This window comes from Zootoca vivipara, chromosome 1 (genome assembly GCF_965207765.1).
Source record: "Zootoca vivipara chromosome 1, rZooViv2.hap1.1, whole genome shotgun sequence".
NCBI lineage: Eukaryota > Metazoa > Chordata > Lepidosauria > Squamata > Lacertidae > Zootoca > Zootoca vivipara.
The window spans coordinates 51,638,715-51,656,166 of NC_142582.1; the positions used below are offsets into that span (position 1 = coordinate 51,638,715).

At 50.8% G+C, this 17,452-nt stretch overlaps 2 protein-coding genes across 9 annotated transcripts in view; one reads left to right on the plus strand and one right to left on the minus strand.

Moving 5' to 3' along the window:
• Nucleotides 1-6,044, plus strand: part of PLEKHG3 (pleckstrin homology and RhoGEF domain containing G3) — a 50,359-nt gene extending 44,315 nt beyond the window's left edge. Inside the window, exons 16-17 of the mRNA XM_088663397.1 lie at nucleotides 604-2,059; nucleotides 3,873-6,044. Of these exons, the coding sequence (XP_088519523.1) occupies nucleotides 604-2,059; nucleotides 3,873-4,684 (2,268 nt within the window). The 3' untranslated portion in view covers nucleotides 4,685-6,044. The remainder of the gene's footprint in view (nucleotides 1-603; nucleotides 2,060-3,872) is intronic.
• Nucleotides 6,045-6,734: 690 nt separating this feature from the next.
• The window catches only part of SPTB (spectrin beta, erythrocytic), a 101,971-nt gene continuing 91,253 nt past the window's right edge, over nucleotides 6,735-17,452 (minus strand). For all 8 annotated transcript variants that reach the window (XM_088663376.1, XM_088663342.1, XM_060277819.2 and 5 more), the window contains 2 exons: nucleotides 13,055-13,097; nucleotides 6,735-11,798 (listed from right to left, as the gene is read on the minus strand). In XM_088663376.1, coding sequence (XP_088519502.1) covers nucleotides 11,631-11,798; nucleotides 13,055-13,097 — 211 coding nt within the window. In that variant the 3' untranslated portion in view covers nucleotides 6,735-11,630. The remainder of the gene's footprint in view (nucleotides 11,799-13,054; nucleotides 13,098-17,452) is intronic.

The window sequence follows — 17,452 nt, forward strand, 5'->3', positions numbered from 1 at the left end:
TTTTGCTGTTGCAACAGGGTCCTTCCTCTCACACAGGAGAACAAGGAAGGAACCCCAAACAAAGATGTCTTGCCCTTAAAAAGAGATTTGAAATTGGTTTCAGCCCACCCCCCAGAAGCATCATCCATATGTCACAGAAGGGGTGCAGCCCAAGACCCCCCCTCCCTAGATTCATCATAGGTACATCATGAAAGGGGAGGTCTGGTGGCAGTAATCTGAGCACCCTGGACCCTGCCCCCTGCCCCCAGAACCTAATCAACAAAATTGAGAGATATTTACATTTCCCTGTTTCCCAGCCAAGTTAATCACACCCTTTTGTCTGGCAGTCAGGTATCAGGATGCCAGGGATTATCACTTTAATTCCTGAGACAATGAGAAGGTTCCCCCCACCCCCCTTCTTCCTTGCAGAGGAACACCTGGTCAGAGAGAGTCAAAATGGTGTCAGTCAGGCCTGTTTTCCTGTGCTGCTTCAGACATGTTTCTGTACATTCATGTACATGTTTTATGAACAATTATTATATATATATATATGACCTCAAAATTCTTATAACAGCGTTAAGTGTGCAAAACTTTTTTTCTCTTTTTGGGGGGCACGTTTTCTAGGCGCGATCAGCTCTCGAACTCAGCATGGTCTTAGAAGCTTCTCCCCTTAAGGAAGAGTACCTGGAAGAGGGTCCTTCAGACCCCGAGTCTGTGGGCAACCCAGAGCCAGTCCTGGCAGGCCAGTGGGGGACCCTGAATCAACAGCGTTCAGATGGCCTGGAGCCCACTGAAAATACCGAACTAAAGCCGCTTAGTAGTGAGGAGGAGGAGGAAGAAGAGGAGGAGGAAGAGGAGGACAGACGTGCACCCCAGACCAGAAGCATCCTCCCTTTCTCCGTGCTGGATCAGGCCAGCGTCATTGCAGAGCGCTTTGCCAGCAGCCTCTCTCGCCGCAGCAGCCTGGCACTCGAGGAGGGCAAGGGCCACTTGACTCCAAAGCAGGCTAGCCGCAGTGGCAGCGTCTTGAGCCTGGACGGCAGTGAGAAGGCCGGATGTCGCACGAACAGCACCACGGACTCCCTGCCGCAAGAGCCCCTGGGTGAGCCCAGCAGTGCCTGCAGCGGGGCTGCCTCGCCTGGACTGCTTGAGATGGACCATGCCTCCTGCAAGCGGAAGGAGTCCATGCTCTCCCATCAGGACCGGCTGCTGCTAGACAAGATCAAGAGCTACTACGATTATGCGGAGCACCAGGATGCCGGCTTCAGCGTCCGGCGACGGGAGAGCCTGTCCTATATCCCCAAAGGGATGGTGAGGAATTCCGTCTTCAGGATCAACAGCCTTCCCCAACCAGAGCCTGAGCAGGAGGGGCTGAAGCACAAGAGGCCGGGGGGCCCTGCCAGTGGTGGGGCTGGCCCCACGGCAGCCTGGGTGTTGTCAAATAGGCCCGCGGCTGGGCTACAGGCCCCCCGCTCCGAGGCAGCCTCTGTTGGAAGCCCCCTGCCCATCACGGAAGTGGAGTTCAGGCCACCGGCTGAGATGATTAAAATCTGGGAGGAGATGGAGAAGCCCAGCAGAGAGGGCCGGAGTAGGAGGCTTGAAGATGTCACTCGGCCAGGCACAGCGAACGGTCAAGTGCCCGGGGGCTCCTCTCTGCGGCACGCGGAGAGGCTCCGGGGCCAGGAGAACGGCTTTGACCTCCACGAGCCGCTTCTCATCCTGGAGGACGAGGACCTTGGGTCCATCACAGAGGAGTCGGTGGTGCCCTCGCCTGAGAGCAAGTCTCCCTTGGAGCGGGCTGTGCCTTCTAGGAAGCCCTGGAAGCTGGGCCATGAGCTAGGGGGCTCTGAGCAAGATCGGCATCTCCCCCGCTTGCACCCCCGGATAATGCAGCTGGCCCACCTGACGGAGGCAGAGCTGGCGGAGAAGGTGAAGAACAAGGTCTACCAGCTGGCCCGCCAGTACAGCCTCCGAATCAAGGGCCAGAAGCCTGCAGCACATAGGAGGCTTGCTGAGCTGGAGGAGGAGATGAAAGGCAATACTTTGACTGTCCAGCAGGAGGCAGATAAGAAAAGCAAGGGTATGTATTGGCCAGAGGGCACTGTGCTATCACAGGCAGGACCTCATTGTTCATATTATATGAATTTCAGCAGTGCCTAGAAACCACAGCTGTGAGCATAAATATAGGAGATTCATTGTGATTTATATTTTAAAGTTTTAGAATGATTAATGACTTGGCCTTTCCTCTTGGGCTCGTAGGAGGTAGTAACCTTCATTAAAAACACCCCGCCAGCAACATCCACCAAAAATAAAGATTCACAAAGTGTCAGATATAAAACAGTTGTAAAATATAATATATTGAATGTTTTAAGAGCCACGTTTTTTAAAAAATACTGAAATGTGCTTTTTACAATAGCAGTACAGTCATACCTTTGGGTTATGTACTTTCGGGTTGCGTACTCCGCAAACCCGGAAGTATTTTTCGCCGTGCGCACGATCTGCGCATGCACAGAAGCGTTCTGCACAGTTCGTGCATGCGCAGAAGCGTGCTTTCGCACTTGTTCGGGTTACGTACTTTTCGGGTTACGAACTGCACCCTGGAATGCATCGGGTACATAACCCGAGGTACCACTGTAGTGGATTCTGTTTCCAGAGGAGTTTATAATCTAGAGCAGAACTCTTTGACAGCCGGAGCCAAGTACCACTTGCTGGGCCAGAGCAATATCACCTGGGCAGGGAGGACACAAGAGGCAGTGCACACACCACATTTTTGTGGCTGCTCAAAATCACGAACCTGTGCTACTTTAACGGCAAAAGCCCAAGTGGATGGCCTGTTTTTCATACCTCCCAGCATCCTCAAGACAGCTTTCCATGCTCCTGTTTCTTTCCCTGGGGCAGCTGTGTTTGGTGAGTACTGTCCAACCCCTAAACCAGGAAAAAGCACAATTTGTAAACATCGTGCAAAGGGAGCAGATTTGCAGATCTGCAGATTATGGAGATAGAAAGAGACGTTCTGGGGAGAAAACTCTCTTTCCTGGCATCTAGGAGAAAGTTGAAATGGCCTGAACTGAAGGAAGGGGGCTCCGTCTCTCCATTCTGTTCCTACATTGGGCTGCACTTACTGCTGAACTCTGCCTTTTTCTCAGTGCTGGGGGAACTCTTGTCCCAGTGTATCCAGTCTCCTCAGAGCTCTCTCTGTCCTAGCCACACACAGCTTTCTCCTTCCCCTGGCCGCAGCCCTTATCCAGGCCTCCTCCACACCTTCCTCAGGTGCTCTTTCCTGACCGGAATGTGCCCTTGAAGTGTAATAATGCCTCTTTTCTTGCCTGGCTAGAGAGGGCAGGGGGGATTATAACAACCTCTGAAATGTAGTTTACAGTGCAAAGGTAGGAGTCGTTTCTGGCCCTGCATAGGAATGTTGCCCTTGAGCCGAAAAAGGTTTTCCACCCTGCTTTAGCTTAATTCAATTAATTCCATTGCTTCTCCCTCTATTGGAGAAGCCCTTGGTGCCCCATCCAGCTACTGTATATCTCTGAGATGGAATTGATGGAGGGGGTTGCAGAGGTGAACAGGGAGGGCTCTTTCTGGCTTGGATATATCTGAATACGAAAGGTTTCCACCAGGACAAACCTCCATCTCTAGGATATTTTAACAAGGGTCCTCACCAAAGTGCCCAAGAACTTGGCAATTCTCGGCTCCTCAAGCTGAACAGCCTCTGGGAGCCTCCTTCCCTCCTTGCTGTTTTAAAGGGAAACAGCATGGCTGCTGTTCAGCCGACAAAAATGGAGCTGCTGAGATTGGGGAGTGAGGGGAACCACCTTTGCAGCCCACCCACCCAGCAAACTCCTTGCCTCATTGCTGCCTCACTCATTCCTTGTTGGTTTTTCTTCTAGGCAAACGGAAGCCAGCCTTGACCCTCCCCAATACTTACGAGCAAGTATTGTTGCAGGAGGCCAGCCCACTGGCTCTCACCCCATCATCATCCTTGTCTCTGGAGAAGTCCCCCAAGCGCTTCTCTTTCAGCCCCTCCTCCAGCAGCCCGCGGCTTACCTCCCCCACCAGCAGCACCCTGTCTTGCAGCCCCCTCAGCCCCGTCGTAGCTGAGAAGTTCAACTGGCCAGACGTGCGGGAGCTCAGGTCCAAATATTCCTGTCCATCAGGGAATCAGAAGTGCAGGCCGCAACCCGTCAACAGGAGCCGCTCAGCCCCTGAAAAAATGGTGGACACAGCTGGTAGAGCTCTGGAGGAGCACCAGTGCTCCAAGAGGATTGTGAAGGCAGCGGACAAACCCCAGCAAGGGGGCATGCCAGGCTGCAAAAGGGAAGCTCCACTGGACTCCATCCCCCAGGGCCACGCCTGCCACGCGCACAAGGAATTGAGCGTTACGGCCGAGACCTCTCTAGAGGAGAACCGTCAGCGAGTGGTTGTCATGGAAAAGCTGCTGGATGTGACTGTCGATCCGGACGAGAGCTATGTGCAGATTCGCTCCCCTACTTCCCGGGAGAAGATCTCTCTCAAGGCCGTGGTGGAGAGGTGCAAGGCCTACCAGGACTCGGAAGAATACCGCAGGCGTGAGGAGGACCTCCAGGAAGCAGCTCCCCACAAAGCACTTCAGCAGGTTTGCCGGGAGAAAACAGACAGCAGCCAGCAGAGCCTGGTAAAGAACCTGAGGGAGAAATTCCAGACCCTCAATTCCAACAGTTGAGCTCCTATGCCTGTTGCTCCCATGCTGCTAAGCCCTCTTTTATGAACTAGGATGGTTCTGGAGTTGACGTCATTTTTCTCCCCCAGCTTCTTGAGAGGAGAAAGGATGGGTGACAGTCTCTTCTTCCTCCTCCTCCGGCCTGGATTTCCACCTGGCTCATTGTGCTCCAACCTTCATGTCCAGCTGCCTCTACCCTCTGGGAAGTTGCTGAGCTCATGGCTGTGCATTCTGAGCCAGGTGGTTGCTGTCCTTCGTTGGCCGCGCTGTTGGGAAGTACTCTTCACACGTTTCCTGGAAGCACTGAGAAGCTTCCCATCAGGACAGGCATACCACAAATCAGAGACTCCTTTGCAGCTACCCATACGGTCCACCGAGAAAAGGTGTGTCCTTTCCCTTCAGGACCAAATCCTAGCTTTGCCAAGCCAGAGCAGAAATGAATGAGCCTTCTGTTGCTCAGCCTCATAGGATAACCATAAGTTATTGTTCCAAATTATGTTTTGTCTTTACTTTTTTTATTTTTAAAAGCGTGATTTTACTGTGGCCGGCAGAGGGTTGATCTGTTCTAAGACTCCAAGTTTGATAGTATATAATCTTAATAATACTGGTTGTGTACACATTTCAGTCTGTACGCATTGTGCAATAACCACTTTTGACCAGAAAATGTGGCTGTGGTTTCTTCACTTGGAGGGTGGGGGGAAGGGGGGGGATTGCAGCCCATGATTTTTTACTGCAGAAGTAAGATTGAGAAGAGTCTTGAGCATCACATAGCTCTCTTAAGTTCACCAGTGGCATGGGCTAACACTAGTGTGGTTCTGATCCACTATAGTGCCAGGAGGTCTTAAAAGACCTGCACATCCCTTGGTAGAAGATTTATTCTGTTCACTGGTGAGGCTGGAAAGATCACTTCCCCCACCCCAACTACTGGATGTTTTTAGATCAAATTTCTCAAAGATAGGACACTTTGCCAAAGGAAGCAATGCAGCTCCACTAGAGGAGAGCTCTGTATGGAGAAATAGGAAGGTGCTGCACTTGCCCAGTCTTATTATCAAATGTTGGGTTGAAGGGTAGGCAGTGGCGGTTGAGAGATGGGGAGCACAAACACATTCTGGATTTCGGGGGCAGGATTCAGGGTGCAATGGTGAGGTTTTCATCAGCTGGGTTGGGGAGTATTTGAGGTTATTTCTCCACCAAACAGCAGAGAAACAATGCCCACCTTCTTAGGGGTGAGTTTCAAACAACAGAAAATGTCGAGGGCCTGCTCCATTCCTCTCTCTACCTGCCAAAGAATATCCCAGAGGTGCTTAGGCATAATCTCTGGACATGTTCAAGGATACTTTGCATTAAAGGCTATTCAAGATAACTTTTCGGGGTGCTCCCTTTTCTTCTCTAAGCTTGAAACGGTGGGTGTTCCAGGCAGCAAAATGACTGCATGGTGTTTTGTTTTTCCTTGATTTTGACAAAATGTATATATTGCTTTATTGTAAGAACACCTCTGAGGGGTTTACAAAAATATAAACATTTAAATTCTCAATATGGGGATTTTAAAACATTCAGAGCATTATTAAATACAACAGTAGCTGAAGAGAGATAAAACACATGTACCAGTAACCGCTCCATGTCTGGGTAGGCTTGCCTAAACAGAAATCTTTTAAGCAAGCGCCAAAATAAAATAATATAGCAAAGGTGCCTGCCTGATGTCAATAGGAAGGGAGTTTCAAAGTGCAGGTGCTGCAATATGAAAAGGTGGATTTCTTAAAAGTGCAGAAAAGGTCTTATGTTGCACCTGTAACAGCGGCAGTTCCGCAGATCCAAGCCATCAAGAGGACACATGTGGGGTAAGGTGATCCCGCAAGTAAACTGGTCCCAATCCGGTAAGGGCTTTACATACCAATAGTAACACTTTGAACTTGGCAAATGGACATCTAGAGTTTTGAGCAGAGGCGTTAAATGCAGACCCCTAGGCTCTCACACGTGTCTTTAACCATACTGCAGGTAACTGTGGTTGAGCCCTTAACAAACAGAAATTGCACACAAAATCCAGGAGCCAAGAAAGGTTTATTTGTTCATTTATTAGAAAAATGTTATTAAATTGCTTCTGAAGCACATTCTGAAGCTTTAGCTCTTTTCTTTGGACAGTGGAAGCACATTGGAGCAGGTGGAACTTGGTGCCTAGCTGTTTTTAAAAGAGTATGAGCCCCCAAACCCTATAAACCTGTAGGAGAGGTCCTGGGCTACTTTAGCTGTTCTCCGGATCTCCAAGAAACAGCCCTTGCTCTTCTGAAGCAAACATGTTCTGGGCCTGGTGCATGTGGAGCTCCCTTCTGACAGGTCCTGACCTCTGCATTAGTAGTGGGGTCTTGGAGAGCTAAGCCTGATGGAGGAGCCGCTTGACGGAAGTGAAGTTGCTTTAGATCAAGCTCTAAGAAGGAAGAGTTAGGCGCAGCCAGGCATGGGAAGACTGCAAGTTGCCAGACAGCAAATGGTTCCTACTTGGGAAATGATAACACTCCCTGGGTCTGTAATGGGTAGGAGCACAATGCAGCGAGACATAATGGCACACAGACGACGACTGCACTCGAAACGTGCCAAGCTGAAACCAAACAGAGGTTTGGGAGCACAGTTTATGGTGCTGTGCCCAAGCAAAAGGTTAAAGAAACGGGAGCAGAACAAGTACACATAAGGTCTGAAGCAACTTCCTTATTTAGCACGTAGCCTAGTATAGGGCAGTGGTCATACAGCAGGAATAGTCTCAAATAACATTTCAGCCTAGCTTTGTGTGTTTTCAGCTTTCTGAAAAGGAGCATTTTACCATACCTGAAACTCAGGAGTTGACAGGTGAAAATATCCTCCAGGAAGAGAAGGGATGACTGAACTTGCTAAAGCCAGAATGCTTATGAGGTCCCAAAGGTATATTCGTTGTACAATTGCAGTCGGGTAGCATGTTTAGTAAATATTTCTCTTCCTAGTGGCATTTGCTGGAGAATCGGCTCCTCCTAATTCTCATGTGCTTTGTTGCCTTAAAGAAAACGGTCCTCCTAAAGTTGCAGGATCCTTACTATTCCTTGCCTGCCTCACGAGAGATTTTCTTTTTTTAAAAAATCCCACAATGAAGTCAAAACCACCTGCCTTTTTTCTTTCTTAGTTGAGCCATTCTGTGCTCACTTCAGCAGGCTGATAAAGTATATCTCTCCTCTGTAAGTATGGATTGGAAGAGTGGAGAAAATACCACTTTGGGGGCATTCGGATTGGAAGAGTGGCAGGCAGTGCTTTCTTTTCTAGAAAAAAAGGTGTCAGTACTGCTCAGCTGCAAGTGGGGAGGCAGGCGGGGGGGGAACCCTCTGCATGTTCTCAGAGACATACTGCTCTTTCCCAATGCTGGCATCATCATTTGGGCGCCAATGAACAGGCTGACGATAAGCAGCCCGCAGGTTTTGGGCACAGCTTTGCAAGGTCACCAGAAGAATGCCGATTCCAAGCAGGCTGGGGGCTCTTGTTCTAAGAGTGCCCATCATTTTTGCCAGAGAAGAGTTTCCCCTCCCTTTTGCACCTTTGAGCTCTTCCTAGTAATAATCATCAGTACCCTGGTGGAGAGAATACTTCCATGTTTTAGCCTTGAAATGGAGCATAAAGGCATTCTGCTTAAATAGGCCTTGTTTCACGTGTGCCTAGCTAACTGCTTTCAGTGAGCGTAAAGGTAAAGGGACCTCTGACCATTAGGTCCAGTCGCAGATGACTCTGGGGTTGCAGCGCTCATCTTGCTTTACTGGCTGAGGGAGCCGCCGTACAGCTTCCGGGTCATGACTAAGCCGCTTCTGGCGAACCAGAGCAGCACATGGAAATGCCGTTTACCTTCCCGCTGGAGCGGTACCTATTTATCTACTTGCACTTTGACGTGCTTTCGAACTGCTAGGTGGGAAGGAGCAGGGACCGAACAGCAGGAGCTCACCCCTTCACGGGGATTCAAACCGCCAACCACCTGATCGGCAAGCCCTAGGCTCTGTGGTTTAACCCACAGTGCCACCCACGTCTTTATCTGCACTTTATCTACACCCCTTTATCTGCACAGGCTAGGGCAACATGCCTTGAGGATCAGTGCTGTGGCAAATTATCCACAATATTTAAATCTTTGTTGTAATATGCATGCTATATCACTGGCTAGTATCCTAACTGTGCAGCAACAGAGAAGTATTAGTGGGTTGACTCCTCTGACTGAGGGTCTTTATGGGCACTGCTTGCTCTTCCTCTGGAAGCAAGAAAGGCTTGTGGAAGCTTCTCCATTAGAACTAATGGGGCTCTCATGGCTACCTGCCTTCCCATCTAGAACCAGTCAAGAGTGTGGCACTGCTCCTCAGTCTTGGTGTTGCACTTGTGGCAAAACCAGTGGCAAAACCAGATTTAGTTGGCTCTAGCTAAGCCTACTGCAGGTCTCCTTGCCTTTTGCCCTATCAGCCCCCAATTGGCACCAGTTACCAGCATCATTGAGGGATGCTTAATTAGTAAGGCTGCCTGCTATACTTTTCAACTGTCTTCTCCACCTCCCCTTGCAATCAGCCCTGCACCTATTGATTAATTTCTTATTTTAAAACCCAATTTTGCAATATGTGGGTTATGGTACAATCTGCTGTTCAGCAGTCACCTACTTGTGCATCCTACTCTGAACATAAAAGGGGGAAGATCATCCTTTATGGCAGTGATGTTTTATAATGGCAGAAAGAAGGAGAAGGCTGCCAGCTAAGCTGTTTTATAACTGCACCGGTAATGTTTAGTGGGGTTAATGCTACCAGACTCCACAACCCGGAACAATTTAATTCAAAACCATTTAGCTGTATTGGATTTTCGAATGTAGCATTGTGGAAGAATCTGCTCTGCTCATCACAATAGTGAGGGAGCCTATTGTCAGCTACCCATTACAGCCCAGGAGATCTGGAAAAGTTTAGCACTTTTGAGACTTGACAAAAGGTAACATGTGGGAGAACCTCAAGCCTGAGCTGTTGGTACCTGCATCTATGACAGTAAGTGTCAAGCCAAGCCCTGCTTTTTCCCACAGCTGTGGGTGTGAGGCAAAGACAGCCCCCCCCCAATCCCCATCTCTTTTGCTTAAAGAGACAGTTTCGTAGCTTCCTTTTCGAGCAAGGAGAATCCGAACCAATCTGTGCATGGTGTTTACAGAGCCTGCACACTCCTGGAGTGATGATAATGGGATGCCCCTAGGTTAAGGCACTTTTTGTATGGTATATGGCACCCACAAAGAAAACATGATTTAGAAATTGCAATGAGCCCTAGGGGTGGGGTGCTCAAAAGACAACTGAAGAATGGGAGCCTGCTGTTTTCAGAATCCTTAGTATTACTATCGCTGCGAAGAGGCCGTTGCAGGAAAGGCAATCTCCAGGCTCTACTCAATGTCAAAAGCAATTAGCTCTCCAACAATATGTTCCAAAAGAGCAATACAGCTGAGCAGCCATCTGTCTTTGGGAGTGGGGGATGATGAATTCCTTCCTTGGATAAGGGGCTTGTGAACTTTATCATAAAGTCAGAGCTAGATGTGCCTGTATATATTTTAAACAGCCATTCAGACACCCACACATCACAGGCAGAGGTCTCTGCAGAAGGGAGCAGTTGGGATTAAGACTGCATTTACAGTAACTGAGAAAGCCACACTCCATTCTACAGAAGTGTAAGCAGTGCAGTGGATTACCAAAGGCCATGCTCGGGCACAGTGCATCCTCGGAGGGCTAAGAGAGGAGCCGTTTGCTTCTGGAGAGCTGAGCCAACACAGAACAGATGATTACAGAAAGCTCAGGGGAGGGGAGGGCACCTGGATTCAGCCTAGTCACAAAGTTAACCCCGGCATAAATATAGTGGGGCTGATAAAAATCTCAGTAATAAGTAATGTGGGGCACAATCCAGCAAAAGTTAATGGTGGCTAAAGTCCACTGAAACCCAACAGGCTGCTTCTCAGTGGGGCGTAGCTGCAACTAACTTCAGCTTCATTGTATTCCTAGTGCTTGCAGCGGGTGAGCAAATTTCCTCTCTTTCACACACACACATTTCTAACACGTCTCCATTCTAACCAACTTAGTGCAGAAGTCTGAATACGAATCATGTTCTCCTCTTTGGTTGCAACCCTGATTCATTTATAATATAACCGAGCAAGGATTCCGCCACCAACGCAGTGGACTCTGGGTGGAAGCTTTTGGTGAGAAAGTTCTGTGCTTTGTGACACGGTATTGTGCATGTGTGTGCGCGTACGTCGCAGATGCCCCTGCAAAGAAGAGCATCAGACCTGCTGAAAAGTGAAAACTGACTTCCGGCATGAGGGTTGGATCTTGATGCATGGTGTCCCTGTGCTATAGATGATGGTGAAATTCCATGTGACGGTTCTATTCCAACAGACGATTTGGGAAAGCAGCTTCTGGGAACCAGGGCTTTTGGCAATGAGCTGAGGACGTATTTTTTCCCAAGCTCCGAGATAAGCAGAATTGCTCCAAAGCCATCATGGTTTTTCATTCAGTTCCCTTTTGGGGTGGGCTAGGTTCCTGCTTCACTCCTTTCTTCCATAAAAAAGCCCCTGAAATCGACACGGTGTCTTCTCCCCTGAAGCAGTTCTTTGTTCACAGAGAGGTGTGCAAAGCATGATCACGCGCAAGGTCAGCCTTGCTGAACACTGCATTCCCAATGAACCAACCGAGGACACAACTCGCAGCTCTGCTTGCAGCAGGGATGTTGCCTTGTTACCTGAAACACTGGATTGATGCCCTGGGTTGGGGGGGGGGAGAGAGAGAGAGATGGGGATGTGGTGGGAAATGAGAAGCAAGGCTGTGTTGTGGAGATGAGAACAGTGTTTTGAGTGGTGCCACGAGTGCCCAGGGACACTCAGACATGCAGGTTTCCCCCCGTTATGCACATTAGAACATAGGCATCTGGCTGGACCAAGCCACCTGTCTGGCTATTTCTTTTTGGGAAAGAAGCTGAATCTCTTCTCTTTGTCTTTCTTGGTCAGACTCACGTCCATGGTAGTGATGGAAGGCAGAGGCAGGCTTTGGGCCTTGGTTTTAATGCTTTGGGATTCGATTATTGCTGTGCTGAAGCCCTGAAGCCAGGTGTGCATCTCATCCTGTCAACAACAAAATCCGGTTTACACACACTTCAGTTGCCAATTGCTACCCAAAGCAAATGTTGCCAAAAGAAAGAAAAAAGACATTTCGGCAGTTTTGACTATGTACTTTCTACATTTTTAAATGTTTCTTCAAAGATATCCAAAATATTGGCTGATTGTGGCTAGCTGCCCAAGAGAAAAGCTGAGGGGCAGGAACACATTGAACTAAGGAAGGGAAAAAATGTTAACAGAACAATTCAAAATAGATTAAGAAGCCAGTAAATTCAATTACCAAGAGAATGATCAGTTCATACAAAAAGATTTATACGTCTGAGTAGACATGTATATTCAGCTGCAGTGCTCCCCCCCCCTAAAAAATATGTTTAGGGGTACTCTCATTTTCCTTCTCATATTGAATTACTGCCACTTAATGAGGCCAAACTTAGATTCACAAAATGTTTAGGGTATGCATACCCCTGTGTCCCCTCAGAAAAAAAGCACTGCCTATATGTATCTGCTTAGAAGTGAGCCCCATTAAGTTCACTGGTGCTTACTCCCAAGTAAGTGGGCATACGATTGCAGCCTCAATCTCCTTATTTAAAAAAAGGTTGCGCATTAATTCTACTCACGGAACTCTACCTAGAGACCCATTTTATTTTGCTTCCCTTTCTATTAGAAATCAATATTAGTTGCTTTCCACACGGCATTTCAACCATCTAATGCTAGTATTTCTATATATGGCTGCAGCCATTCAGTTGGCTCTGAATAGAATGTTGAACTTTCCTGACTTCCCCAAAGTTCCAGGAACAGTCATTTAAAGGCCATTTCCCTTATGCGGAGAGAATACAGGAGACTCAAGGAGTTTTCCCTCTAATATCTGGTAATTCAAATATATACGTAGGAAGGGCAGTTGAGATGCAAGCAGACACACATGTGCTACTAGTCTTAATACACTCAGTCCTCAAAAAACAACCGCAAGCCCCAAGGTGGCATTTTGCTAGCCAGCTTTAGTAACTTAAAATCGTTATTTGATGAAATACAAACTCATTTTCTCCTACCCTATGAAAACCTAAATATATTCCAGCTCCTTCCCACACCGTCAAGTGGGTGTGACCCTAGCTGTCCTTGACTGCTGATTTAATGAGCAGTCATGGTTAGTGGCCCAGCCATGCCAAAGCTTTGATTAGCAAAACAGTATGATGCAAAGTGGTACATGGAAACAGTGACACATTTACGGTTCATTCCATAAGCCCAGGATTCACTACAACACCTACCTCATCTTTGCCATGGAAGAGCCATTCACTCCCGTTGCTGAGTCTGCAAAGTACAAGAACCTGTAGTCATTATATAATACACTTTTTAAAAAAGTCACCTGGCCCTAAGGGTGACTTTAAAAGGGTGACTCGAAGAGTTTGCTTTTATTGTCAGGAGGTCCACACAGTGGCGGGGCCAAGCCAACTGGGCGCCTGGGGCGGCGTGCGTGTCCCTGTGCCCAGGGGCGGGGCCAGCTAGGGCAGGACGCTCCACGGGGGCTCCGAGGAATCTGCCTGCCTCCTCCCACTCAGCCACCCTACAGCTGAGGGGGAGGCGGAGGGCAGACTGTTTGGGGCAGCGTGGAGCCTGTGGGTGCCCAAGCCACTAAGTCACTCCCAGGAGAGACGCGTGGCTCAGGCACGCTGCAGGAACCACGGTGAGTGCCACCTGGCATTTTGTCACATATCCCCAGTGGTGACACCCAGGGTGGCCCGCACCCACCGCACCCCCCTTCCTCCGCCCCTGGGTCCACACAGAGTGTTGGAAGGGACTTCAAAAGGTCATCTAGTGTAACCTGACATTGCAGAAAATCCACTGCTATAGCATCCTTGATAGGTGGTGAAATATACTCGGAGTCAAGAGTGAATTTCATGCTCTTTATTCAGCTCATAGTCATCAAGGAGGAGAAGAGAAGACGAATGGCTCTTTTCCCAAAACCATCTGCTTATATACATTATTTACACAATGGGCCTTGCGTGATTGGCTACTTCAGGGCTACACCTGTGGGCCAATTATATTGTGGATTGACTTTTGCCTGCAGCCTGATTGGCTGCTCCTACAGGCCAATCAGGTAGCAGATTCACTTCTGCCAGCCGCCTGATTGGCTGCTCCAGCAGGCCAATCAGGTTGCGGATTCACTTCCACCTGGAGTTGGATTGGGTAGCTCCCGCTGATTCTGAATCCTATTGTTCTAGGATTCAGCTCAGTACATAACACCCCTCCCCTCTAAGTTCCAGTCCTGCCCGGGAAGTTGCATTCGTAGTCCCCAAGGTCTGCTGGCCGCCTCCGTGTGCGTTGTGGCCTGGGGTGTTCCTTGGTCAGGGGTTCTGGTTCTGGCTCGTGTTCCGAGGCTGCTGGCTGTGCCGGGGCTGTCTGGTCTGGCGCCACTGAACCACTAGGTTGTAGCTCTGGTTCCGGTGTCCTTCCAGCCTCGGGGCGCCCCTCTGTGCCTACTGCTTCTGCTTCCTCTGCCCACCCCTCTCGCTCTACAGGCCTCACTGCCCTGCTGTCCCCTTGGGACCCCTCTGTCCCGCTCTCCTCCCGGGTTCCTCCTGGGAATCGTCGCCGTATCTGGTCGCAGTGGCGGCGCCAACATTGCCCCCCTTCCGTTAGTACCTCGTACGACACGGGACCGGTCACCTTGGTGACTGTGGCGGGTACCCATGCTGGGCCTGCCCCAAAATTCTTTGCATACACTGGGTCCTGGGCCACAAATGTCCGGGGGTTCCTGCCTTTCCCCACCACTACCTCATCCTGAGCTCTGTCGGGGTGAAGTCGGTCCAGTCTAGTTGCAAGGCGCCGGCCCATTAGTAATTCAGCTGGGCTCCGGCCCGTCGTTGTGCTTGGGGTGCTGTGCTGTGCTAGAAGAAATGCGGCAAGGCGGTATTCCCAGTCCCCTTGTGTCATGCGGCGGAGGCTGTCCTTGGTGGTCCGCACCATGCGCTCCGCTTGGCCATTGGTGGCAGGGTGGAATGGTGCTGAGCGGATGTGGCGGATGGCGTTCTGCGCTGTGAAGGTCTGGAACTCCTCTGACGTGAATGCGGTTCCATTGTCCAAGACGAGGGTGTCAGGGAGCCCGTGGGTCGCAAACAGCTTACGTAGTACCCGGATGGCTGCCGCCGTAGAAGTGGATGGTACCAGTGCGACCTCCAGCCATTTGGTGTAGGAATCCACCACTATGAAGAATGTTTTTCCCTGGAAGGGGCCAGCGAAGTCCACGTGCAAGCGTGACCATGGATGTCGGGCGGACTCCCAGGGCTGGACTGGGGCCCTTGGGGGATCCGGGCGGGATTCTTGGCAGGTCTGGCAGTGTTGGACCCAGGCCTCTATCTCTCTGTCAATCCCCGGCCACCACACATCACTCCTGGCAAGGGCCTTCATCCTCACTACCCCTGGGTGTGTCTCGTGTAGGGCTGTGAGGACCCTTTTGCGGAGGGGCTGGGGAACAACAACCCTGCTTCCCCATAACAGGCACCCCTTGTGGGCCGACAGTTCATGTTTGCGGTTTGTGTAGCCAGCGAATTCTGGCCCGGGGCTGCTGCTGGGCCATCCTCGCCACACCCAGTCCAGGACCCGGGAGATGACCCTATCTTTTGTGGAATGGTGCGCAACTTCTTGTGCCTGAATGGGTCGGTCGGGAAGCAGCTCCAGGGTCATAACCTCTTGCGCAGGCGCTGGGTCGGGGCCTGTTTCTGGTAGTGGTAGCCTGCTGAGGGCGTCTGCGTGGCCCATCGCCTTCCCAGGGCGGTGGATTAGTGCATACTGGTAGCCGGCAAGGAAAATTGACCACCTGAGGACACGTGGAGACAACACTTGGGGGGTCTGCTTCTCAGGGGCAAACAGGCCAAGCAACGGCTTGTGGTCAGTCACTATGGTAAAGGGCCGCCCGTACAAGAAATCATGGAATTTTTTTACGCCCTTCACGATTGCCAGACCCTCCTTGTCAATCTGTGAGTAGTTTCGTTCGGCTGCAGCAAGCGTCTGGGAGAAGTATGCCACCGGCACCTCTCTTCCATCCGGGAGTTGGTGTCCCAGGACAGCGCCGATGCCATAGGGAGAGGCGTCGCATGCCAGCACCACTGGCAGCCTCTCGTCGAAGTGTGCCAAGACCGAGTTCGAGACGAGCAAGTCCTTGACTGCCTGGAATGCGGCCCTTTGTCGCTGGCCCCACACCCAAGGGGCCCTTTTATCTAGGAGTCTGTGTAGGGGCTCCGCTACCGCTGCCTTATGGGGAAGGAAGGCATGGTAAAAGTTCAATAGTCCCAAGAATGACTGAAGTTCGGGCTTGCTCTTGGGCGCTGGGGCCTCACAAATGGCCCGTACCTTGTCACCGGTTGGATGGACCCCTTCTGCGTCCACCTTAAATCCCAGAAAGTCCACCTGCGGCACTCCCAGTAAACACTTTTCCCGCTTCACCTTGAGGCCCGCCGTCTGGAAACGGTGCAGGACGGAGCGGAGGCGGTCCTCAAATTCCTCTGGTGTGGGCCCGGCGATCAGTACATCATCAAAGAAGGGGGTGACACCAGGAATCCCTTTAAGGAGAGAGTCCATTAGATTCTGGAATATGCCTGGTGCCACGCTAACGCCAAATTGCAGCCGCTTTACTCTGAATGCCCCTCTGTGCGTCACAATCGTCTGAGCCTCTGCTGTGGCTTCGTCCACAGGCAACTGTTGATACGCTTGGGCCAAGTCCAGTTTGCCAAAGATTTTTGACCCAGCCAGGGTGGCGAGGACATGGCTGACCACTGGCACTGGGTATGCATGGGCCGTGAGAGCCTTGTTTATGGTGCATTTGTAGTCTGCACAGATGCGGACCGAACCGTTAGGCTTGACGGGTGTGACAATTGGAGTTTCCCAGGGGGCGTTGGGCACCGGCTCCAGCACTCCTTGCTCCACGAGCCGGTCCAATTCCTCGTCTATGCGGGGTTTCAGGGCAAACGGGACCCGGCGGGCCTTGTGCCTGATGGGTCGTACAGCGGGGTCTAGCTGTAGGGCAATGGGGGGTCCTGTATATCGTCCCAATGCCCCATCGAAAACCCCTGGAAACTCTTTGCATATGGCGTCCACGTCCACTTGTAAGCTAGTGCGGTTCACCCCGGTAACGGCTAGCCCCAGAGGTCCAAACCATGCCAGTCCCAGTAAGCTAACGTAGGGGCCCTTAACTACCAGCAAGTCCAATTGTTGCTTTCGCCCTCGATATTGCACCCTGAAGGTCCCCACCCCCATAGTAGGGACCTTACGTTTCTGGAAGTCCCGGAGGGTGAATGGGGCCGGCCTTAGTTTGGGACCCCCATTAGGGCACAGTTCCCTTAATGTTCGGGCCGAGATTATGGATAGAGTTGAACCCGTGTCCAGCTCCATGCGGCATGGGGCTCCCTCTATCTGTACCTCTATATAAATTTTCTCTGTGCTGGGATGGGGCAACTGGAATACCTGGTAGTCCGTGATCTCCGTCGAGTTGCCTTGGTGCATGGTGCCGTGTGACCTGGGGCTCCTGGGTCGGTCATCTGATGCTTGTCGACGGGTGAGTCGAGCCCGACACACCCGGGCGATGTGTCCCAATTTTCTGCACTGCCTGCACTCTGCGTTGCGGAAACGACAGGTCCTCCTCTCGTGGTTCTCCCCGCAGCTTGCACAGT